This window comes from Panulirus ornatus, chromosome 24 (assembly GCF_036320965.1).
Source record: "Panulirus ornatus isolate Po-2019 chromosome 24, ASM3632096v1, whole genome shotgun sequence".
Lineage (NCBI taxonomy): Eukaryota > Metazoa > Arthropoda > Malacostraca > Decapoda > Palinuridae > Panulirus > Panulirus ornatus.
In genome coordinates, this window is record NC_092247.1 from 5,108,189 (window position 1) to 5,134,905 (window position 26,717).

A 26,717-nucleotide genomic window follows, 5' to 3' on the forward strand; every position below is an offset into this window, starting at 1 on the left:
TAATGCTTACGTTGCCAACTTCTTATTTGACTTTATCTCTGTCGTGATGATTCCTCGGGAACATAGTTTTAGACCGACATGTCTTGCAAATCTACTTAGAATACTGGTTGTGATAATATATCATAATCCTACATAAATACACGTTGAACGGAGACGCAGACCTTATGTAAACAGATGCTGATGCCTAGAACTGATACCCTGTTTCCTTTATCTCGCACTTTCAGCCGGAAGCAGCAATTAACCACACATGAGCAAGGCAGTACGATATCTGCTAGTCTGTGCGCTTTGTCGTCGCGCAGCGAGGTACCTTACTAGCGACTCTCTCATTGTGTAAATTGGCTTAAATTCAGACTTGTCTGTCGCTTGTAGCTTTCCAAGGGCGTGGAGAGTCAGCTTAGAGTCTAGGGCAAACAATTTCGTCCTCCCATTGAAAAGGAGGCCCCCCGGCGATGTGATAAGAGCCTTTGAGTCACATTTGTAACTCCTAAGATCGTATTAAGATTATCCTAAATTAGGACAGCAACAAACTCATGAGCATAATACATGTAGCGTTTGTGAAATCAGGACAAGGGGTTTACATTTGAAATGGGATTACGTAGGATTCGGGGGGGAAAAAAGCTCCATGGGTCATTCGATGGGTGCTAAAGATAATTCTAAAACTATGCACAATATCTCGCTCTAAAGTTACTAAAGATGAAGGAAAGCAACCTTAATAGTCTGTGAAGATGGGTAAATTTCACAAAAGATTTTTAATATGCATGCATACGTTGAGTCAAGCCTTGGAGAACGTTAGTAATAGTATATGAGCAAGAATACCAGTAAAACAGACGTTTGTGGTAGTGATAACGGTATACTTGGTGGACCAAGTGAAATCTTTGTGACCCCTTAAGCGCACATCCCTGGCTGGGCTCAGGACTGTTGGATTTGGTCGTTGGTCGACCAAGCTGCTGATTGCCGCAGTCCTCAGGCCCACAGCCTCTCTGGTATGACACGTTTGGTAGGGACTTGTCCCGTGCACTTTTGGACTTGTGTACTGTGCATCCCAAACTGTTTCTGATGGTAGCTGGCAAGGTGTTGAAGAGTTCTGGACCCCGGATGTGTAAGGTGTCCTCTCTTTTTGTGCATATCAGTCTTATATATTTCAGGGGTGTAGTGTTTTACGAACTCTTCCATGGAGATGGTGTGTGGTACAATGACCCATTGTAACCCCACGATGGTAGGAGCTGGTGCCACTTACTTCTAAGTTTTACCCACAGATTCGGAATCGTGAATTTTGTGGTAAACCCAGAGATGATACACTTCAGGACTACAGAAGCTTGACTTTTGTCTCCTGAGACGCACAGAACATTCATCTCTCTCTCTCTCTCTCTCTCTCTCTCTCTCTCTCTCTCTCTCTCTCTCTCTCTCTCTCTCTCTCTCTCTCTATCTATCTATCTATCTATCTGATATATATATATATATATATATATATATATATATATATATATATATATATATATATATATATATATGTATATATATATATATATATATATATATATATATATATATGTATATATATATATATATATATATATATATATATATATATATATATATATATATATATATATATATATCATACTATTCGCCATTTCCCGCGTTAGCGAGGTAGCATTAAGAACAGAGGACTGGACCTTTGAGGGAATACCCTCACCTGGCCCCCTTCTTTGTTCCTTCTTTGGGAGGGGGGGAAAGAAAGGGGAGGATTTCCCCCCATCCTTGTTCCTTCTTTGGGAGGGGGAAGAAAAAAAAGAAAGGAGGATTTCCAGCCCCCTGCTCCCTTCCCTTTTAGTCGACTTCTACAACACGCAGGGAATACGTGGGAAGTATTCTTTCTCCTCTATCCCCAGGGATAATATATATATATATATATATATATATATATATATATATATATATATATATATATATATATATATATATGATTTTCTAAAAGAAGGAACAGAGAAGGGAGTTACCTCGCTGACGCGGGAAATGGCTAATAGTATGAAAATATACCAAATGATTTTTCTGAAGTTTGTAGATATGTTTTGGCCAGGCCTCTGACTTTGCATGTAATTATCGGTAAGTTTTATTAAATGTCAGGCGTTTAAATATAAACCTTCCACAGGGCGCTGAAAACCTGCGACTCACAGCTCATAGTTTGTACATCAACTTGATGAAAGCGTACAAGTGCATCTACGTAAGTTTAAGTGAACGGTTATATCTTTAATATTTCATACTACTTGTATAATGTAAATTTCCAGTTCTATCGGTCACTTCAGCTTATCGTGTTCGCGCAGGCCTATATCTATGCCTTTTTAGAAAAAGTGCTGCGAGGGAAAATTAAAAGGTCCTTAAGAACTGAGTCATATAATGATCTTAATTAAGGCCACGAATTGTCATACATCTGTGATCTCATGAAACCAATTTATTATATGTATTTCTAGATCAACTTTCTGTATGGTCTAATGGTTATTTGTTAATCGTGTGTTTAGGATTGGTAGGAATAGCTGTTATACCTTGGGTTTCGCTTATAACATACATCTATAATTGACTAAGCACAATTTACTGCAAATAATGCCTTTGAGTTTGAGTTTATTTTGGTAATATATTTAAATAAACTGTACATATATGGATATTTCATCAAGGATAACGATTAGAATTAACAACCTTTTGATATGGTTCTTCAGTCAAAATAAATCAAGAGCTCTCCTGCTAAAAAGAAAAAAACATTTCTCTCAACTCTCAAATATTCTAAAAATGTTTTAGCCTCTTTATTTCATCTTATTTATTTTTGTGCATAGCCAAGCTGGCGTGTGTTTGGCGTGGAGCTGTACCGTACCTCATGCGGAAGTAATGGTGACACGCCTCCAACAATACTAAAAAGATGTCAAACACGAATTTATAGGTTTATATATCTTTTTAAAAATGAACTAAAAGGGTGATTATACTCACTAAAACATAGAAATTTTCTTTGTTAAATGCAAAACATGGGTTAATGACAACATTTCTTGGATTAAGACATCTTTTAATGAGTATACATTTGATAAGGCGTAACAATTCCACGAACAATTCTGGATAACACTGGTATTACATAACATTAGAATTTTGTAACAGGTACACCTGCAAATTCACTTTTATTCATTCTGAATAGATTGTTAAGTACCACTGTATCTCATCTTAAAGTAAGAGGTCAGGAAACTGTTCACTATTGCATAATAATGTAACTTTGATGTGTTCGGACGCCAGGGAGCAGTAGATACGTTGAGGGGCGGTTCTCTGGTACACATTTTCGAAGCATATTTTCACTCGTGAGTATTCATTAGCTCAGCCTTAATTTTGGTTTGTGTGAATCAGGCCTTACGTAGCTCATTAACGTTGATATGACCTTTGTGACTTACGTAGAGGAGTCTGGAATACTGTGCTGCCATCGTAATTATGCATCCGGATGGGGGAATAAGGTTGGAGGGCCTCCAGGAAAATTATGGTTTGTCTTATATTACGGCTGACGTCATACAACGTAACGTTTAGTCAGTATCACGTGTAGTTGGGTAAGTAATCCTTCGTGTGTCTTGGGCCTTGGACGTCTTGTGAACCGTCGTTGCATATTTTGTGGTAAATATGTGTTCGTATTTGATGAAGGATTGGGAAAGAAGCCCCAAGGTAACTCAATCCTTCCACAGCAAATTATGGTACTTTCACATTCCTGTAATTTTGGTACTTTCCCATTCTTTTTGAGGAAGTTGCTGTATGAAATCCTGCGAGAGTGGACTAATCTTTGCTAAACACCATATATTCATATGGTTTGATAACAACACATGATATATAAATGGTGGATGTACTGTTTAAAAGTCGGATCAATCAACCTTATTCATTCCCAAACTTGGGAATCTCACCCTAGAATAACCCCCACTAGACTTAGACTGGCAGTTTATCATTTCAGCTCAGTATCAAAGCTAGCTTTGGGAAAAGGTTACTTTTCAGTTTTTTCTTTTTTTTTCTTTGCATTCTATTGTGACTACAGAAATACCTGCGGAGCATGATTTGGAGCATTTTATTTCATTAAATGATAACGTGGGAAATGAAACCATGGTTTGTTTTATCAGTTAAAAGATGAAGTTGATCATTGTAAAAGTAAACAATATGTATTACCGTTACACAGTTGAATATCATTCAGTTAAATACATTGCTCCGTATCATGTTCCGCTGGTATTTATAGAATCATGACCAATTATATGAAGCCCCTTAAACATAAGTTGACATTTACCAAACCTCATATTGATCCAGAGCTAAAGTGATAAATTACTGACAGTTTGTCATGACTTAGCTAAGAAAGGAGACATGTGACTTACATTACAGGTATATCTAATAACTGTTCCAAGGGCACAGTGATGCTAAGCATCTAAGCAAATCAGTCAAGTTGAGCATACTTGAGGGAAGTATCTTCTGTCTTTTTTATAACAAATCTGTGGATGTCGCTGAAATTTCTAACAATTATGACATGTGTAACGCACAGACCCCCTTAGACTTTGGTAATTTTTTGGTTTAGGTGCTTATGAAAATTAGCTTTGGATATTGAGGGATTATGTTTTGCTGTGGAAAAGTACAATATTTAAGAAGTAAGTCACGGTTATCGGGGAAATTATGGGACTGATTAGAATATAGTATGTGGTACTCTTGTAAAAAAAATCAATGGATTATATGGAAACCTAACCTAACCCCCTTAACAGGTTAATGTTACAGTATTGTTAAATAGGCTGCCCAAAAAAACACAGATGCGCGCAAGGTAGAGCATTTTGCTTATTGTTGGTGGACGTCAACAAACATGACGGAGTGAGTGTTACCATAAATCTTGACTGTGAGGGGATGTTAGGAAAGGTTTTCATAGGTTCTGTGGATTTGTTACAAGGGTTAAGCATTTTAAAGGTGCAATAAATCCTTATAAAAAAATCAAGTGATAACATTACTCCAATGGGAAAATCTTTTTTGATTTGTATTTTCCAGTTTACTCAAGGGATTTTAGGAATGCATAGAGATCTTTATGCACTTACATTACCAGTTTTAACGAAAAGGAGAGTTTTTTTGTCTGTGACACTTTTATCATTTATCTGTGACATTGATAGTGTTTATTATATTTCAGAATATTACTGAAGACAAGGAAAATGGCCGGTGGAATGCCAGACAGGAACTTCCTTGTCAATGTATTTCAGCTGTAAGTTTTGAGTTTAAAATTTTTTTAAATGATTATGATAGCATCTCGTGCAACACAGCTTACTTCCATTTCCACTTGGTTAGGTTATTAACGGTGACAGGTTCTTAAAATGGAGAAGTTCAGATTATTCCTTGTAAAATAGCTGTATCACACTGATGATGTTTTCATTAACTTGGTAATTTTCACATATCTTTATACTAGTAATTCTCAAAACTACGTTGCTGTTTAAAGGGAATAGGTCCACTAACTATAATTGATAATTTTGTTATAGAATGCATTCAGACTGTATGAATGCCTTTTTTTCTTGTCCACAAAATACTTAATTGTGCCTAGAATGACGAATTTGAAGTTATGAAAATTTTATTCTGAAACTTTTTTGGTTGTATGCTTAGTGAACTCAAATCATCTTACTTTTATTACCCATAGTCTTTGGATTATTTGCTTACCATACTTCAATCAACCTTCTTCCTCCCAGAATCTTTGTAAAGAATATGATTGAACAAGTGGTTCATGATTGTGATACTCCTTAGCCAGCATAGTCTTGTGATCTTGAGTCATGATATTGTTGTTGTAGTAGTAGTAAGCTATGCAACTTAAGTTTTCCTTTTTGTGTGGATATTTATGCTTACCTAAGTGATTTTCATTTATATGTAAATTTTGGGTGTTTTAGATATTCTCTCAGGTTTTTTCAATATGTAGCAACTACTGCATAAACGTTTGGTGTGGTTAATGGATCAGCTTACTTTGTGATTATTTCATAAGTGAATAATAGAATTGTATTACTGTATATCGGTAAACAAAATTCATACATAATTGCCATTTCCCACTTTTGCGAGGTAGTGTCAAGAAGAGATGACTGACCCTTGGAGGGAAAATCTTAACTTGGCCCCCTTCTCTGTTCCTTCTTTTGGAAAAGTAAAACAGGAGGGGAGGATTTCCAGCTCCTTGCTCCCATTCCTTTTAGTTCTACAACACGTAGGGAATGTATGGGAAGTATTCTTTCTTCCCTCTCCCAAGTGATAAAGTGTATTCCATGAAAAAAATATTCAAAAGTAAGTGTACTCTATGGACCTGAGAATGGATGGTAGGAGCAACAAATAGAAGAAGTAGGTAGGATTGTTTGACTGGAGCAATGGGTAGAAACATTGGCTTGAAGTATTGGGTAGGAGCAGTAGGTAGAAGCAGTAGTTTGGAACATTAGGTAGGAATATTAGGTAGGAGCTTCTGAAAACACTGCAGTAGAGTTGACAGTGACCTCTTAAGGGTGAGGCACGGTCATCTAATAAGTGGCACTGGAGTTCAACAGTTATGGAGACTTTTTTTTTTACTGCGGCCACCCCCTTGAGGGAGTTCCCAAAGGGAATGGGCATCAGAGATATAGATCAAAAGAATGGATGTTCCTTCATGAGGTAGGTCTTGAACCTTTTTTTTTCATTGTGGATTTTGGTGAACTTGGCCTTAGTTTGTTTAATTTGTTAGAACATTTGTTCCATAGTGAAGAGATTTACTTCTTGTAAGTTCCACCTGATAGTTCCATATGCTTATTATGGTTGTTGCAGTTACCATTTGTGGCATATCCAATCAGCATATGTATCTGTTAAGATTGTAACATTTGTCAATAGTAGGGGAGATGAACACAAACGCTGAGGCCCAAAGTCCCCATGCCTCTAATAGTTTACTGAAAATTTTTTGTTTTAGTGACCAACATGGCATGGGCAAAACAAGCCGCAGTTAAGACTGTGTTGGGTGAAAGTAAAAGAAAAGGGTGTTTGTTGACATGACTCTCTAAGGAAGAAAGGTTAAATGAATAGGGAAAGACAAAAGAAGGAAGGGGCTTTTCACAGCTCAGTTGTGTGAGTGAAGGAGGTATTATAATATATTGTCCTCTTAGTGACCAGTCTCTACACAGAAACTGCGGAAGGCAGCAGCCATACATGTGCCACAGTTCCAAAATTTGGGGATGGGGACACATGCAGACATGAGAGCAATGGCCAATATATTACCTGTAGAATAAAGGGGAGCAGTAGTATCATGGTGTACAGAAAGGGAAAGCTGAAGTGAGTTGGTATTAAGAGAACTGATCAGATGGAAGGGTTTTGATTCCACACTAATTAATAGATAGATGGATGATAAGCCAACTGATATGTGCGAACAGTATTCCATACATGGGTGAATAAAACATCTGTAGATATGAAATAACTATCACAAGAAACAATTATGGCTCGTATCCATATTTTGGGAAGTTAGAATTTGTGATGTTGATTATGTGGGCTTTCCAGGATAGATTGAAGGATGTGTTTTTGCCCAAAATGTTTATGTTGGGCATGTAGTCAACTTACTTATTGATCATTTAAGCAAGTATTAGAGAAAAAATTCAGAGGAAGTACTGACTTTGCTTGTTTTGCACTAGCTGATATGTCTTGTTGTTCCTGAAAAAGAAAATTGGTACAGTGACTTTTGTATCTGTCACAGAGTAGACAAGGATCGTAGTGGAGCGATTGATAGTAGGGAGCTGCAGTCTGCACTCTCAAATGGAAACTGGATGCCCTTCAACCCGGATACTGTAAGACTTATGATTGGTGAGTACAGTAATGTTGTGTACAGATATTGATGATTTTTTGTATACTTGTTGAAGATTCTACTTTCTAACTGGGAAATCCTTAAAGCATTTTGGTTCACAATGGATGAGCATTAGTTTGATGGCATTGAGACTGCAAGTAGAGAAAATCCATGGAGTCAGCCTCATAAAAGCTGTGGTTTCAGTGCATTCATTATACATGACAGCTAGAGACTGAGTGTGAACAAATGTGGCCTTTGTTGTCTTTTCCTAGTGCTGCCTCACGTGTGTGTGGGGAAGGGAATTGTCATTTCATGTGTGGCTGGGTGGCATCGGAAATGAATACAGGCAGCACGTATGAATTATGTACATGTGTATGTATGTATATGTCTGTGTATGTACATATATGTATACGTTGAAATGTATAGGTATGTATATGTGCGTGTGTGGATGTGTATGTATATACATGTGTATGTGGGTGGGTTATATATAAAAAAAAAATATATATATATATATTTTTTTTTTTTTTTTTTTTTTTTTTTTTTTTTTTATACTTTGTCGCTGTCTCCCGCGTTTGCGAGGTAGCGCAAGGAAACAGACGAAAGAAATGGCCCAACCCCCCCCATACACATGTATATACATACGTCCACACACGCAAATATACATACCTACACAGCTTTCCATGGCTTACCCCAGACGCTTCACATGCCTTGATTCAATCCACTGACAGCACGTCAACCCCGGTATACCACATCGCTCCAATTCACTCTATTCCTTGCCCTCCTTTCACCCTCCTGCATGTTCAGGCCCCGATCACACAAAATCTTTTTCACTCCATCTTTCCACCTCCAATTTGGTCTCCCTCTTCTTGTTCCCTCCACCTCCGACACATATATCCTCTTGGTCAATCTTTCCTCACTCATCCTCTCCATGTGCCCAAACCACTTCAAAACACCCTCTTCTGCTCTGTCAACCACACTCTTTTTATTTCCACACATCTCTCTTACCCTTACATTACTTACTCAATCAAACCACCTCGCACCACATATTGTCCTCAAACATCTCATTTCCAGCACATCCACCCTCCTGCGCACAACTCTATCCATAGCCCACGCCTTGCAACCATACAACATTGTTGGAACCACTATTCCTTCAAACATACCCATTTTTGCTTTCTGAGATAATGTTCTCGACTTCCAAACATTCTTCAAGGCTCGCAGAATTTTTGCCCCCTCCCCCACCCTATGATTCACTTCTGCTTCCATGGTTCCATATATATATATATATATATATATATATATATATATATATATATATATATATATATATTATGTATATGGTCGTATATGTATATATGTGTATACAAGTGGATGGGCTTTTCTTTCTTTGTCTCTTTCCTGGCACTAACTCTGATGTAGGAAATGGTTATCAAGTATAATAGATAAATATACCTTAGCCTAAGCCAGGCACCCAATTTATTGATCAACTCAAATGTTAAGGGAGGATGAAGAGCTGGGTTGACTGTGGACTGGCTGCTGCAACTAGGATTCAAACCTTTATGCTGAACCCTGGGTGGCTCAAGACTGTATCGTGGTTCATGACACTAACTGGTACACCATGGAGGTCCATCTAGAATGTAGGAATGTGGAATTATTGACAAAAATTTTCAAGGAGACTCCCATTCTACTCTCAGCTTAGTTATGATTTTGATATCAATTTGATTAAAAAAAAATATTTTCAGCATTAATAGAAATCCCAGGGTATAATATTTGAATGAAGACCACAGTACTGTACATTATAAAAGTTATTTTACTTTGTATGTTAAATCATGAATTTAGTAGAATTCAGTGTAGAAAATGGTGTGATTCACACATCATTTTCAAGATAAGAGAGAGGAAAAGGGAGGGAGGGATATTACCAGTACTTCCCACCTGGGTTTCAGGAGGGTTAGTGACATCTGCTTAGTGAGCCATCACTTAAGTAGGTTGTCAAGCTGCATTCCTCTGATCCAGTAGCTGTACATTAGATAATAGTAGTCATTAGGAACATTATGTAGGAGCCTCTGCAAACACTGCATTATACTTGCCCTCTGCCAATAGCCTGTTAAAGGTGAGACACTAAAGGCTAAGTGGCACTGGAGTTTTTTTTAGTTATGGAGACTCTGTTGCCATGGCCACCCTTTTGAGTGAGTTCCAATTGGAACAGGCATCAGAGATATAGATAGATGGCAGTGATTCCACTTTGGTTCCCCATACAATTCTTTGTCATGTTCTCACTGGTGAGTGATAGGGAAAGGGAGGAATAAGGAAGAATCTAAAGGTTTTATCAGCAAATATGTAGAGTGTTGGATGACATAAGTGATGAATAGGAACTTTTGTTACCATATGGATCATTGAGGTAGGAAAGTGAAAAAGAATAACTGGTGAGGAAGGATTGCCCCTTGTCTCACCAGCTACTTCTCCCCACATATTTTTTTGGTGTGTGTGGTGTAATATTTCTAAATGTATTGCTTTTACTTCCAACAACCACTTTACCTATATGAAATACTAGTAGAGTGAGATACAAAATTTAAGAGAAAGAGAAACAAGAACTCCATATTATCTCCTCTTACCTTGAGCTGACAGACTTGTCAGCCACACCCCTTCCCCCTATTTACTTAGCTCTCAATTGAGCAGACTAACAAATGATTGTTATATAACTTGCTAAGTGTTATCTTTCTCATTTGCATATCAGTCTATGAATTCATTAAAGATTTTTTTTCACACTAATTTATCAATCTAGTACAGCAGTTAAAGGGTTACTGGCTGCTGCTCTGCCCCAAGCTGTGAAAACTTATCCCTGTGCCTTGTTTGTTATTTTTTTAGTATTCCAATAACACATGATTTGTAGTGTACTGCATTTACAGTAGTTTGTTATTACAGGCATGTTTGACAAGAAAGGGTCAGGCACGATTACATTTGAGGAGTTTGGGGCATTATGGAAGTATGTGACAGACTGGCAGCAGTGTTTCCGGTCTTTTGATCGAGATAACTCGGGTAATATAAGCAAAGAAGAGCTTAAGACAGCCCTTACAACTTTTGGATACAGGTTAGTGTGTAGCTTGGTTTCTCACACCTAATCTGACAAAAATTCTAAAGATCATGAAAGTTCAAATACATCTAGTAACTAATCTGTTCAGAACATTCCGTAATTGTTTCTAAATGATGTAGGCACTCGACCCTTGACTTCATGCAATAAATCCTGGCTGACCCAGGATACATTAGATGAATATTGCAAAAAATTGAGGATTGAAACTGTGGCTTTTTGTTTTTATGCTGTAAACTTTTAATAATGTAGAAGGAGACTAAAAGGGGAGGGAGGGGGGAGGGCTGGAAATCCTCCCCTCTTGTTTTTAATTATCCCAAAGAAGGAACAGAGAAGGGGGCCAAGTGAGGATATTTCCTCAAAGGCGCAGTCCTCTGTTCTTAATGCTACCTCGCTAAAGTGGGAAATGGCGAATAGTATAAGAAAAAAAGATGTATAGCATTGATGGGATAGCTTCATTAGGCCTCTGCAGCCCTTGGTGTCTCAGCTAACATGAAAAAAAGGGGGATAGATTACCAAGAGAATAGAGAAGTTATGTGAGCAGAGATGATACAGAAATAGCAAAAGCTAAGGTAATTTAAGTTTGTAACCCATGTAACTGATTTGCATTGTGAGTGTTTCATAGACAAAGAACCAATAAAAGGAGAAAGAAGGCTAATAATGATTTATTAAATTATCTTACAGGTTTTCTGACAAGTTTTATGATGTACTGATGAGACGTTTTGACAGATCTGGAAAAGGGGTTATATATTTTGATGACTTTATACAGTGCTGTATAGTTCTTCATGTGAGTATGAATTTGATCAATTTTTCATTTACTATTTTAGATGATTAGGAATATTATGATTAGACCTCTTACTAGTTGTTTGATTGGTATGTTTATTTGATTATTCTATGATCTATTTTTTTGACTTTTTTCGGGAATATGCTTGTGGAATGGAAAACATTGAATTAGATTCGTATCATATGTGATATTTCACCAATAACTTGTAACTAATTAATGCTGCTGTAGGAGGAGGATTCACCTACTTGTTTTGATAGTAGTCAGTGAACAAACATGCCATGGCAATTAATAGCTACCATGGCACTCTTGAAAAGTACTTTATCTCCTTTGTTTTTGTAGGGCAAGACAAATAATGTAAATGATTGATGACAATATATGTTACTATGGTGCCACCGTATTGATTATGTATACCATTTGTTTAACTGGTCATGGGCAGTCATCGGATAGTAACCCTTGATTAAGTTTCAGTGTTCTTGTTTAACATTTGATACAGTCTTTCCAAGTATGGTGGAGCATTCTCCCAAATTTTATGTTGTGTTAGAGCCCATTTCCTTGCCGTTTTCCTGAAGGGTGTATTTGCACCTTTACCTATAGGTGGTGATGAAAATGATTCGTTTTACTGTATGTTTTTATCGAAATTAAGAGACTAATATGCTGTATGTTTGGCCTCACCCACTTCAGTTGAAATCAAAGAAAAAGAATGTCTTCAAAACTGTCATTTTGTGACTGCTACTACTGACTGAGCTACAGGTAAAAGCTTTTGTTATTTAACACTTAAATGGTGACTGACAACGATCGACGTGCTCTTAGATGATGGTGACCCACAACAGTTCCTGTGCAAAGTTTCCCCATCTCTGTTTAAATATACAACTGATTTATTGTGCTGATAGTAGGCTATAGAAGGCATCTATTGCTAAAAAAAGGTTTAAGAATGAGGTTTCTCCTTGGTACCTGAACAACCATCATTATATAAGTGTGCAGCCAGCAACCTGAATGTTATGCATACAAGATGTCACCACAGAAAGTATGTAGATTGTTGGATTACCAAAGTTGTTTGGGAAAATATGGTATGTATTAATCAGTAAGAAAGATGAAGAAGAATAACATGAGAATGCGAAGAAATATGTGACTTTAGAGAGTGATTTTAACCAAACTATCTAGTAGGGAAGTATTCCCACAGAACTCTTTCTTGTGGGAAAAATTATATAACCACTACACCTGTTCTCTTTATGTAATGATGTGTTATGGAGGAGTTTTTAATAGTTGATAGCTTGAGAGCTACTTTTCTGTAGTGTGAAAGTTGTAATATTTTGTTCTTCATGTTATTTACCATCAGTGCTGTGCCTGTGTATGAAGTAAGAGTCGAGCTTAGAGTGTATAGTATAAAGAAACAAATAAAGCCTATAGTATACTCCCCAGAATTGCTAGCCAGTCTCCCTCACCCAGATGGCTCGTCAGAAAGGTATATTTAGATTCTTTACCACCAGTGCTGTAACTTTGTGAAAATTAAGAGTATAGTAGGAAAACAAGTTTAGCAGGAAGAAGGAAACACCATCTTCATGCCTTCCTTCCTTTATCAGGAGCTGTCAGACATGTTATTCACATCCCTGCCTTGCGCTCACTTAGGACAAGACCAGGCCAACAGAAAAGGTGTATGTGTATTTTCTGTTACTTTTGGTTGCTACACTCTTTTTCAGCACTTCTCATGGTTCAGAAAGTCCAAGATTGAATTGTAAGAATTCATTCGAAGCTTAAGAGTGCAGAATTTTTGTAGTACCCTGGACATATGGGGTATCAGTAGTGATGAAATAGCATATGCCAAGGCTAAAGCAGGTATATCTAGCTATTTGTATGTGGGAGTTTTACCTCATTGATTTTACCAAATTATATGATTTTGTAAGAAAGTAAATTCTCGATTAATATGGGTAAAACTGAAAGTTGATGGAGAGAGATGGGTGATTATTGGTGCATATGCACCTGGGCATGAGAAGAAAGATCATGAGAGGCAAGTGTTTTGGGAGCAGCTGAATGAGTGTGTTAGTGGTTTTGATGCACGAGACCAGGTTATAGTGATGGGTGATTTGAATGCAAAGGTGAGTAATGTGGCAGTTGAGGGAATAATTGGTATACATGGGGTGTTTAGTGTTGTAAATGGAAATGGTGAAGAGCTTGTAGATTTATGTGCTGAAAAAGGACTGATGATTGGGAATACCTGGTTTAAAAAGCGAGATATACATAAGTATACTTATGTAAGTAGGAGAGATGGCCAGAGAGCGTTATTGGATTATGTGTTAATTGACAGGCGCGCGAAAGAGAGACTTTTGGATGTTAATGTGCTGAGAGGTGCAACTGGAGGGATGTCTGATCATTATCTTGTGGAGGCTAAGGTGAAGATTTGTATGGGTTTTCAGAAAAGAAGAGTGAATGTTGGGGTGAAGAGGGTGGTGAGAGTAAGTGAGCTTGGGAAGGAGACTTGTGTGAGGAAGTACCAGGAGAGACTGAGTACAGAATGGAAAAAGGTGAGAACAATGGAAGTAAGGGGAGTGGGGGAGGAATGGGATGTATTTAGGGAATCAGTGATGGATTGCGCAAAAGATGCTTGTGGCATGAGAAGAGTGGGAGGTGGGTAGATTAGAAAGGGTAGTGAGTGGTGGGATGAAGAAGTAAGAGTATTAGTGAAAGAGAAGAGAGAGGCATTTGGACGATTTTTGCAGGGAAAAAATGCAATTGAGTGGGAGACGTATAAAAGAAAGAGACAGGAGGTCAAGAGAAAGGTGCAAGAGGTGAAAAAAAGGGCAAATGAGAGTGGGGTGAGAGAGTATCATTAAATTTTAGGGAGAATAAAAAGATGTTCTGGAAGGAGGTAAATAAAGTGCGTAAGACAAGGGAGCAAATGGGAACTTCAGTGAAGGGCGCAAATGGGGAGGTGATAACAAGTAGTGGTGATGTGAGAAGGAGATGGAGTGAGTATTTTGAAGGTTTGTTGAATGTGTTTGATGATAGAGTGGCAGATATAGGGTGTTTTGGTCGAGGTGGTGTGCAAAGTGAGAGGGTTAGGGAAAATGATTTGGTAAACAGAGAAGAGGTAGTAAAAGCTTTGCGGAAGATGAAAGCTGGCAAGGCAGCAGGTTTGGATGGTATTGCAGTGGAATTTATTAAAAAAGGGGGTTGACTGTATTGTTGACTGGTTGGTAAGGTTATTTAATGTATGTATGACTCATGGTGAGGTGCCTGAGGATTGGCGGAATGCGTTCATAGTGCCATTGTACAAAGGCAAAGGGGATAAGAGTGAGTGCTCAAATTACAGAGGTATAAGTTTGTTGAGTATTCCTGGCAAATTATATGGGAGGGTATTGATTGAGAGGGTGAAGGCATGTATAGAGCATCAGATTGGGGAAGAGCAGTGTGGTTTCAGAAGTGGTAGAGGATGTGTGGATCAGGTGTTTGCTTTGAAGAATGTATGTGAGAAATACTTAGAAAAGCGAATGGATTTGTATGTAGCATTTATGGATCTGGAGAAGGCATATGATAGAGTTGATAGAGATGCTCTGTGGAAGGTATTAAGAATATATGGTATGGGAGGCAAGTTGTTAGAAGCAGTGAAAAGTTTTTATCGAGGATGTAAGGCATGTGTACGTGTAGGAAGAGAGGAAAGTGATTGGTTCTCAGTGAATGTAGGTTTGCGGCAGGGGTGTGTGATGTCTCCATGGTTGTTTAATTTGTTTATGGATGGGGTTGTTAGGGAGGTGAATGCAAGAGTTTTGGAAAGAGGGGCAAGTATGAAGTCTGTTGGGGATGAGAGAGCTTGGGAAGTGAGTCAGTTGTTGTTTGCTGATGATATAGCGCTGATGGCTGATTCATGTGAGAAACTGCAGAAGCTGGTGACTGAGTTTGGTAAAGTGTGTGAAGGAAGAAAGTTAAGAGTAAATGTGAATAAGAGCAAGGTTATTAGGTACAGTAGGGTTGAGGGTCAGGTCAATTGGGAGGTGAGTTTGAATGGAGAAAAACTGGAGGAAGTGAAGTGTTTTAGATATCTGGGAGTGGGTCTGGCAGCGGATGGAACCATGGAAGCGGAAGTGGATCATAGGGTGGGGGAGGGGGCAAAAATTCTGGGAGCCTTGAAGAATGTGTGGAAGTCGAGAACATTATCTCGGAAAGCAAAAATGGTTATGTTTGAAGGAATAGTGGTTCCAACAATGTTGTATGGTTGCGAGGCGTGGACTATGGATAGAGTTGTGCGCAGGAGGATGGATGTGCTGGAAATGAGATGTTTGAGGACAATGTGTGGTGTGAGGTGGTTTGATCAAGTAAGTAACGTAAGGGTGAGAGAGATGTGTGGAAATAAAAAGAGCGTGGTTGAGAGAGCAGAAGAGGGTGTTTTGAAATGGTTTGGTCACATGGAGAGAATGAGTGAGGAAAGATTGACCAAGAGGATATATGTGTCAGAGGTGGAGGGAACGAGGAGAAGAGGGAGACCAAATTGGAGGTGGAAAGATGGAGTGAAAAAGATTTTGTGTGATCGGGGCCTGAACATGCAGGAGGGTGAAAGGAGGGCAAGGAATAGAGTGAATTGGAGCGATGTGGTATACCGGGGTTGACGTGCTGTCAGTGGATTGAATCAAGGCATGTGAAGCGTCTGGGGTAAACCATGGAAAGCTGTGTAGGTATGTATATTTGCGTGTGTGGACGTATGTATATACATGTGTATGGGGGTGGGTTGGGCCATTTCTTTCGTCTGTTTCCTTGCGCTACCTCGCAAACGCGGGAGACAGCGACAAAGCAAAAAAAAAAAAAAAAAATGATTTTGTTGATGTAATTGGCAAGCTAGATGGGATTTGGAAGTCTGGAAGAATTTCAGACTACAGAGGAAAAAAGAAAGGCGATGAAGTGTGTTGTTCCTCCTTCAATAGGAATTGCCATTTTAAGTTGCTTCTTTGTCAGCTGAGGAATGATCAGGTATATAGCTTTGTGGCCACTTAATGGAGAGGAGACCTGCCCAGTATGTGACACCTGCATTTATGGTATTGCTGTGGAATATGTACTAACAGATTGTCAAAAATGTATGAGTGTCAGATGCAGATATGAAGCCAAAAATGTATGAGTGTCAGATGCAGATATGAATTTTAAGATAATGAAAGGAATAAAATTATTGGTGATATTGTAGACCAAAATTGTAATGTAAATAAATTGATGAATTTTTTAAAGGAAGACAAAATTTCTAATTTCATGGAGTTTCTAGTTTTTAGATACATTTCAAATGAAGCCAAAGTAGATCATTTCATGAAAGCAGTTTTAAGTTTTTATATATGTTTCATACAAAAAAGCACTGAAGGACCTGACTAGGAGGTTCTAGCACTTTGCAGATTCTACAGAATTAATTAGTTGAGTAATCCTGTAATGTTGTATTAGGAATCTTTCTTTGACTCTTTGTGGTCTTCTGATATGTCCAAGTATAATTTTTAGCTGGGAATTTCATATGAGCCCCACAAAATCTTTTCTGCTTACACTGTTTACGTGGGGGAAGGGGACATGTGTTGCTCTGCCATAATGATTTCTGGGTAACTGAGGTTTGAAGATTCTCCTTTAGGGTACTTGTAGCAGTGGGTACTCTATGGTATCTGTACAGTCCTCGAGTGACAAAGAGGACCATGTGGCATAAAGATTGAGATCATATAGCACAGTGGTTAGCCCTGAGTGATCCACCCTTATGGCATAATTGCTTAGACTTAGGGCAATGAGGTTGAGAAGGCCTGTTTTTCACCAAAATATAGGGAAGAACTTTGCATGCTCATGTTTGATTCATCAAAATTTGTCGTATGGTAGTTTCTATTCCGTATTCCTTTCACGAATGTCTCATTCTCGGGAAATGTTTACAAATGACGTGGCCCTGCTCTCAGATATGAAAGGGAATGAACAAGCTTATTAAATCATAGTATCATAGAAATGGCAGTGGCATACCATATGGAAATGAATTGGAACATGATATAGTAACCAAAGATGATGACAAGCTGAGTAACATGAATTTTCACTACATAGATGGAAGAGCAGTCAGTTAAAGGATGTATCTTCCAAGGTGGGCAAATTTAAAGCCTTTATCCTTTCCCTGCAACTTACTTATCTTACTTATGGTATCATCTTAGTTGCCTTCCTCTGGAAATTAGCTTTTTGTGCTTCTTTAGGTGCAGTGACCAAACTTGTGAAGTGTATTCTAGTTTTGGCCTTATGTAGGATATGAACAGCATGCTAGATATTTGCTTATCCTTATACTTGAAAGCAATTTTGATATTTGCCAAAAGACAGTTTGCATCGTTAAAGTTCTTGTTATGTGGGTCTCTGGCAGCAGGTTAGGGGTGATGGTGATTACCAATGTTTTTTCACACACACAGTCTGGAGGCTTATTTTCTGTTAGATGATAATCATATCGAGGCCTTTTTTCACTTTGTCTCATCCTCATTACTTTACATTTTGTGTGTGTCTCATTTGTGCTTCCCTAAAATATAGTTCAGGATATTTTGCAATGGTAGTGGCACATAAGTATATATTTTGATAATATGATAAAGGAGAAAAGTAAATAAAGGAATTTGATAAACAAATCACTGGATCAGCTTGGCCTAAATGCTTCACCTTTAAGGTTGTCCAGAAAATCAAAGTGATTTTGCATTGTATTGGTATTGAACTCGTGCTGTTATTAATTTTATGATGCCACCATAGTATTTAGCCTCAGCCTATTGTTAAAGGAGGGATTGAATATGGCATAGCAGATCCTTAGGATGGTCAATAAACTTGAAAAATGGTAGATAAACTTGAAAAATAAATCAGTTAAGATAGTCGGGGATGGACTGTGGTGCATTAAGGATTACGAAGACTACATTACTAATGACTAGGAACAGTATTACATTGTTTCATTGATTACTCACAAAACATCATTTCATATAAAAGTAGTATGCTCTGATCATAACCAAATTTTTATGTAAATGCACCATGTTTATACCACCAAATATTATAGTACATTATTATACTTTTGTTACTTTTTTGATATATGCAGTCTTATAACATCACTAGATTTCTCCAGAAAGCCTCACTACCACATTAAGAGGAGCCAGTCATTGTTGTGGATTGAACCAACCCTGATGCAAGAGTAATGTTTGGAAACTAAGGATAATGGTTATTTTTTAAGAGGGTAGTTGAGAAAATCATGAAAATTTCCAAGTTGTATTGATGGTTATTAAGAATTTGATAATAGTTATTTACATGTGTTTGCAGTAGCTAATGGGGGTTGGGGGGCTAAGGAAGACCTTTGCCATTTTACCAGCTGGGTTTTTGGGTTGGATCGTTGCATATGAGTTTGACTTGTGTTTACCATTCACCTGTGTTAACAAACCGAGAATGTTGGGAAAATAATTTTTTCACTTGTGAGTATGTAGGGGAGGGATAGATACAATAGTGAAGCAGGGAGAGATAGGGAAAATAAGGGAAGTAGCTGTTATAGAAAGATAATGTAGACTTTGAGAATGTTTGATACATCACCAAATAGAACTACTGTGTGATATTGTGGCCAGTGTAGAGAAGGGAAATCCTTCAGTTTTTCTTGGTATTGCTTCCATAGATACTACAGGCTTCTTATCAACCTACTGAATGGTAGTTAAATGAAAAGATATTCTTTACACAAGTAGTAGAACTCTTTTGTTTATATCTCATCGTTTGCTATTTACCACTAAATTTGACTGGTCATCTTGCATAATACATATTGAATATATCAGGCTGCTGTTGTAATTCACTAATTTGTAAATTTTCTTTTTTTTTTGTCTTCATATTCATTTTCTATTTAGTGATTCAAAATGGAAAAATATTATGGCTATAATTTGATCTTGCTTATTTCTCTCCTTATCAGTCTTTGTCAAACATTTTGATTTTAATGACATTATCACTTATCAGTCTTGAACCAGAATAAGAACTATAAAAAATTAATTATAGAATTTGCTCCTACTCTTCCAGACGTTGACACCAGAATTCCGTCAACTTGATCGGGATCAAACTGGAACTGCCACCTTTACTTATGAACAGTTTTTGTTGGTCTTGGCTAAAATCTTGTAAGATTAATGATGCTAAATGGTTTTCTTGTAGCTTAAACACGGTAAAGAGCATGCTTAAGTTAACTTAAGATGGTAACCCAATAGAACCACAGAATAAAGTAAATCTTTTGTGTTCTTGGAGTTGTTTTTATATAAAAAAAATTTGATTTGCAGTTTTAACATCACTGCACAAGTAGAAAAATGATAGTCTTTTCTGTTTCAATTCCTTCAGTTTTATACTAGCTTTCTTCAAGTATGTTTAAGGCCACACGTATACAATAACAAATGATTAGAGCTTTGCTGTGTATTTTCTACCATTAAATGTTGTGAACACTGACTAAGCTAAGATTCTTAAGATTTTGGTAAGGTAGTTAACATTATCTACATTAACAAGACCTGTCATAACAGAAGTAAGAGTGAAGTGATACTATTTATATTAGAGCAATTTAATATGTTTCTACTTGTTTCTCTGTGTAGATAAGACATTTTGTGGTGATGAATAGGGTAAACAATTTTGAAGAAACCGTACTTCGTTTAATATTTTCCATAATGAGTTATTGAATATGATGAATGATAAGTTGGAACTGTTTTGAGAGCTGTTTTGAGGTAATTTTGTGGATGGTGCATTTAAAGCAAACTGCATGATAGCATGCTCACCTCTTGTGTAAAGGCAAGTCAGTGTGCTAGAGCTTGACAAGTTTGGCTTGACGTTACCTGGCATAGTAAACATTTACTTAGAAAGTAACTTTGAAGTTCCTGCATCAGTTTGCAACATGTAATGTTGAATATTGCGTCCTCACTTTAGTGAAAAAACGTAATTTTTCTAAGCTTTGTTTGTGAAGCTGGAGACAACAGAATCAATTCAATTTTCTTGTACAGCTTTGCTGTACCATTTGTAGCTCTTTTTTGTGGTAATACATGGTTTCTGGAAGGAAATTGAGTTTTCCTGGTGTCTACCACACATTCTTACATTGGGTTCTTTGGAGTCCTCTTAGAAATCTCTTCATTTACTTTTAGAGATGAAAGATTGATATTAGTCATGATTTGTTTAGCACAGTGTGATGGAATGAATTAGAGTTATGTGTAGTAAGTTCAGTGACCTCATGCATCCATGGAAATTTAACAAAGGATGAATAAAATGATTGTTAAAAGTATTGGCTTTCTCCTTATTCAATTCTTTTCTTTTGATGATGGCTGTTTTGTATTCTTACATACACATTACAGCCTCACTGATCTCCCAAACATTTTGAAGTTCTGCATCATCTTTCAAATACTGGTATTTCTCATTATTTGTAGGTAAAAGGTTGTAAATAGCAACTATTTAGGGAAGCACCTGACTTAGAAGTGTTCAGTTGATGTCCTCCATATCTCAGTTGGTGGTCTAACTTTCTGTCTCATTATGATGAAGCCACCAGGCTTTTCTTTACATACAACATACTCTTAGCATTACTTATATCTTGTCTTCATACTGTTTTTCCCACTACTCTTGTCATGATTCTAACTTTCCCCACCTCTTTTTTTTGTATATTCACAAGCTGGATTCAATGAAGAGTTCAAATGACTGAAGCCTTTGTCTTTGAATAGAAAAAAGTACTACTCGTCTCTCAAAAAGGTGGTCTTTTTCAGGACAACCTTTGCTTTTTCTTTTCATTGTACCTTGTGCTGCATTTTGATTTCTGATTTGTTTCCTTTGCTGATGATATTTTTCAACCACATTTCATTTTCATGCAAGAAGCAGCATTGAATATGATAAACCTGGTGGCTTTATGGTAACCGTAAGTTGCCAAAGGCCATGATGCAGTTAGCTGTATGAGGAGGAAATTGATCTTGATCATAATGTGTCAGCCATGGTGACCACATCTTGTGCTTTGTTGCTGTTCTGTCTCAGTTTGTTTACAGTGTTTCTCATATTGGTCTTGAAACATGACTTTTTTGCCTTGGGATTTGCTGAGTAAATCCCCTACTCCCATCCACCCCTTCTACCACAGCACAAGACAGGTCATTTGCTGAATAAATCCCCTACTCCCATCCACCCCTTCTACCACAGCACAAGACAGGTCATTTGATAAGTGGATTTTATTTTGTTTTTCCATCATCCCTTAGTTGTTTAGGTGTGTTTATATTTGTAATAGTGTTTAAGTGTAGCCTGAGCTACCGTGGGCCTTTAGTTGCTGTGCCCACCAATACCTACCTAGGGTGAGTTTGTGCTTGCTTCTACAAAGTATTGATGATCTTTTAAGTTGTTTTTGTTTTTTCATTGTTTTGTAGATGTATTTTAGATTTTTTTTAGGGATGTTTTGCCAAATTTCAGTTTTTTTTTTGTGTAGAGGCTCTTGTGCGAGAGTAGTGTTTTATGAATGTACTGTTTAGTGGGGGTTAAAGCATAAGTTGATTGTATGTGATTCATTTACATGATATTTACACCAGTATTGTTGGATTTTTTTAGCATTTGTTTTTCAAAAGATGGTGGAGAGAGTCAATGACTAAAGTTTCAGAAGTCATTGATTCTTGGACACAGTATTTTCAGCTCAGGTTGATAGTCTGTACTTGTTCATCTAGTACCTGCCTTCATGTTAAGTAGATGATAACATATGGAAATTGCTTTGATGTGTCATCCATTATTATTATCATTAATGCTGATGAGATATCACAGATATGACTGTGAAATGAAGTATGGAAGTCCACCAATGGACTAACTATGTATGCTGAACATTCTTAGTTTTTCTCTTAACATTTCAAAGAATGACAGTGCATGATCCCACCTGGTCCTTGCCCTGCTGTGCAGTGTAGATCTGGAGTTTGGATGGCAGTGACAGTCAAGTATCATATATAGAAACATCAGAAGACCATGAAGTGTAATTTTGAATGTGATGTTTGAGGAAGACAACCTCCAAGCACATTGGAGATAAGTGAAAGGGTATATATTTGCTTTAGATGGCAGTAGGCCTGGGTTAAATTGGCTTAAGTTATTTACTTGGCTTATCATACAGGTTGAGATAGAAAATTCATGCTTGGAATTTACGATAACTTTCAAAATCCTTGTTGCTGTGCCTTTAGAATCTCAAAATCTTTGGTGCTATATCTTTGGAATTTCAAAATCATTGGTGTTATGCCTGCAGAATTACTGAAATCTAGTATCATGAGTTTTCCAAATTGATTTTTTTTTTCATCATGGGCATGATTATAAAGGTCCATGCTTTTTTGTTGTTCATGTCATTACAAGCTATAACTGTTTAAACCTGCATTAGGTATATAAAACACTCTGTTGAGGTTATTATTTATTAATACCATGACATTAAGACCCCTGTTGGAAATATTTGTAAACTTCATAAATTTGCAAGTTTTGTGATCCAAACATTACATATTTTTTAATCTTGACATTTACTTTTTGATTATGCAGAAAACTCATTAGTATCTCAGCTATCAGTATCTCGTAATTTGCATTAACTAGGCACAGCTCTGACTAACCATTAATGGGAAATATGCAGATTTGATATTTGATTAAGAGGCTGAATTGGAGAGTGTGGCATCATCAGTTATTGCACGGCTCTCACCATTGATGAATGTATCCTGATGCTTTCCCTTGTCATTCTACAAATTTGTGTTTTATATGGTATTGCAAGCTTATCATGCCTTCCTAGGCATGCCCCTCAGGTTACTCAAGCTCCTCTAAGCCCTTTGGCAGGATGGTGGTCAAGCCTAAGAGCTTACTCATTGAAGATAAATTGAAAGTGCTAGACTGTGAAGTTTCTGGTGCCTCCATATGCATGATATATAAGGAGTTTAAGATCATGGCATTAGCTTTCTACAACCTGAAGAAACAAAAGGACAAGTTTCATGCTTTCTCCATGCAGCAGGAGAACCTGGGGAAGGCATTGCAAGGAAAGAAGAGGATGAAACCTAGCAATTTTGAAGACTGTTGAGTGGTACAAGCAGTAGCATGCTGCTGGTGTCCCCATGATAGGAACTTACAAATATTATGCTGCCAAAGGCTCTGCTTAACACTTGCAGACTGAAGTACTGGATGGCTTTTTAAGTTCCAGAATCAGCATGTTTATGCAATTCAAGGTTGTTTTTGAAAGTCTTATTGCTCATATGGCCAAGGTGGAACCCTTCAGGGTGCATATCATTAACCTCATGAAGGAAGGTGAGCTGTTGCTATCACAGATGTGTAATGGGGATGAGACATGCTTTTCACGGAAGTCTGTCTCTTTCAACGGTGAACCCTGACATCAAAAAAAGATGCTCACACCCTTGGTGTGTATGAGTGCTTATAGGAGTCACCGCTTCATGTCAGTGGTTGTTGATAATGCAGGGCCCTTGAGCCATCATGAACATTGTGAACAAGCTTCCTGAGCACTATGCAGTGAACAAGAGTCCATGGTTCACCAGGGAAATTTTTCACTCATTTCACAAGTATTTTCTGCCCATACCATTAGCTAGACCACACAATACTCAGCAAGCCATTTTACAAATATTTTCTGCCCACACCACTAGCTAGCCACGCAATACTCAGCAAGCTGCAATATCACAAGAGTATTGTGTGGCCATCTGCAACTCAAGGGTGGACCGTTTTAATACTTGCTTCTTTCCCTCCACATTGAAGCTCTGGCACTCTCTACCTTCTCATGTCTTTCCCAATAACTATGACCTGGCACATTTCAAAAGACAGGTTTTTCACTCTGAAAAATTCATAAATACTTTCCCTTGTCATTTCTTTTTTTCCGCTTCATGATTCTCTCAGTGTTTCAATTAAGGCCCGGCCTTGTTGTGGACTTCTGTCCATGACTGGATCCTTCAACATAAAAAAAAAGGAAATTCCAGATCCATCAGCTGACAATTGATCCTGATAATTTCAAGGCTGTGTTGCTCCGAGGAGCAGCTGAGAAGCTTTTATGGAAAAATTGAAGTTTATTTTTGTATCTTAAAACCAAATAAGTCATCCAACCCATGGGCCAAGGAATGATAGTGAGCTGCATTAGGATTTACAGTAACAAGCAGATGGGTGAGTGCTGTGTAGTGATTGAGGATGATAGTGACAAGGTGAAAGACTCAAGGGGCACTCAAACTCTTGAAAATATTTGAAAACAACATGGGAAATGCAGTTTTTAATTAGGCTTAGGACTGGAACCCTGGCAGAAGCTGCTCCATGACACTGAGGTACAAATGAACTTCCAGGGCTATGCCTTAGACAATTTCCAGAGCAAAATGCACATTAAAGGTGAGACAAAGGTACCAGAGAATTATAGTGTGCAGTGTATTGACAGATTCTCAGGAGCCACACTGCCAGCATCATACTGAGGAAGATATAGCTACCAGTTTGTCCGGGCAGAGTAATGAATCCAATGACATTGACAAGGATATGGTTAACTTCCCAACAATCAAGTTGTCTGAGGTTAGGGATGGTTAGGACAAGTATATGGAGTGGGTTGAGAACATTGACTCAAGGGAAATCCAAAAGTATTATCCCATGCTCCAAAACTTGAGGAGTCATGTTATAATCAGACATAATTCCTACTTCAATCAACCAAAGATCCTTGAGTTCTTCAAGTCCCCAGTGAAAAGAAACAAACTTGACTCCATGGGCAGTGACTCAGTCTGCCTAGTTATTGCTGGAGTTGTCTCATCAGATGATGAATCTGTGGCATCAACTACTATGAGCCACATTCCTTCCCTCAAATCTTGCTAAACATCTGATTTGAACCTCAGCATTGTGTCTTGAGTTACCAGCAAAAAAAAATAAGTCCTCTGATAGCAAATAAGTACCTCTGTTAAGTATTTTACATATTACAGTAGGATAGTTTTAATGTGGTTGTACCAATATACCTTATATATGTAAGTGCCTCTTGTTCAGTAAGGCAGTAAATAGAGTACATTAGTGATAAGTGATGTATTTTATACTGTGCAACAAGTAAACTTATTGAGTGTGCCATGTGTCAAATTTTGAGCCTCCCCTACACCTCACCTAACATGCAACCAACAACAGCACCATCCTCTGCACCTGTGCAACTGCTTCAAAACTCAGCCCAGGATGTTGGTTAGTATCTGATATAACTATTTTCATTATCATAAGTATTTCCTTATTTATCTCAGTATTTACCTATAATATAGGGGGATTTACAATAACTCGGAAAATTCACAAATTCAGTAGTCTTGGCCCCAAATGTGCCAAGTTATCGAGAGATTACCGTTTCAGATGCTGCTATTTTGACAGAGTCTTCTGGAGAAGCTTTTTCAGCAATGAAATGTCCTGAAAGGGTTAAAGAATAAAACCGTTACTCTCTCTTGTCACATGAAGTGGCATCCTCCTTGTTGGAATGAAATTTTTTGACCCACGTGTTGCTCTATTAAGTGTTAGACATATAAAAGATGTCATTGGGAAGCATGTTTATACTGCCTACTGTTGAATTTTCTTGTGCAAATGATTTTTTTTCTTACAAAATTATCCATCCAGTTACTGTAGTCACCAAAAATTAGGTGTAGCACATTAGTACAGTTTAAAATGACTTTGTAGATGTTGAGGGATTAATTTTTAAAAACTTAGAAATACCTTATTTGAATGTAAGATTAATGAATTATTCATATACTAGAGGTTTTCCATATAAAGATTTTGTACACATTCTAAAATTTTAGATAGATGCAATGTATATCATATTGATTTATAAGAGAACAGGGAAGAATGCCATTATTTTCTAGGTGTATATCGCCCTCAATGAATTGTTCTGAAAAGTTTTCCCTTGCATTTAAAATTTCCTTCTATCTTCCAGACACTAACCCAGGCCTTTAGCTACCATGACCAAGATCGAGATGGTGTCATCACAGTTTCGTATGAACAATTTCTCACATTCATAATGATCTGAAAGAAAAACAACACGCATTCCTGATCATCACAAACACCTCTATAATGCATTCATCTTTTCCACCTGTGAGCATTCTCACTTTACGTAATCTGTTTCTGCTGATAGAAGGTCTAGCATCATCTAA

The 26,717-nt window shown here is 37.5% G+C and overlaps 1 protein-coding gene across 4 annotated transcripts; it reads left to right on the forward strand.

Moving 5' to 3' along the window:
- The first annotated feature begins 3,087 nt into the window (after positions 1-3,087).
- Alg-2 (Apoptosis-linked gene-2) lies at positions 3,088-26,579 on the forward strand. 4 transcript variants are annotated; one of them, XM_071676999.1, is made up of 7 exons: positions 3,088-3,141; positions 5,165-5,236; positions 7,709-7,815; positions 10,715-10,880; positions 11,562-11,664; positions 19,657-19,751; positions 26,501-26,574. In XM_071676999.1, the coding sequence occupies exons 2-7, from the start codon at positions 5,187-5,189 to the stop codon at positions 26,505-26,507; spliced, it is 528 nt and encodes a 175-aa protein (XP_071533100.1). In that variant the 5' UTR covers positions 3,088-3,141; positions 5,165-5,186; the 3' UTR covers positions 26,508-26,574. The 4 variants fall into 4 exon arrangements, with proteins under 4 accessions (XP_071533100.1, XP_071533096.1, XP_071533099.1 ...); XM_071676995.1 differs by lacking the exon at positions 3,088-3,141 and adding an exon at positions 3,195-3,335; XM_071676998.1 differs by lacking the exon at positions 3,088-3,141 and adding an exon at positions 3,448-3,575.
- Positions 26,580-26,717: the final 138 nt, after the last annotated feature.

Excerpts from the sequence above, each read along its gene's own strand:
- Alg-2 (XM_071676999.1), top strand. The coding sequence starts at position 5,187 with ATGGCCGGTGGAATGCCAGACAGGAACTTCCTTGTCAATGTATTTCAG. Across the intron at positions 5,237-7,708 it reads CTTGTCAATGTATTTCAGCT|AGTAGACAAGGATCGTAGTG; the intron begins GTAAGTTTTGAG and ends TATCTGTCACAG. Across the intron at positions 10,881-11,561 it reads CTTACAACTTTTGGATACAG|GTTTTCTGACAAGTTTTATG; the intron begins GTTAGTGTGTAG and ends ATTATCTTACAG.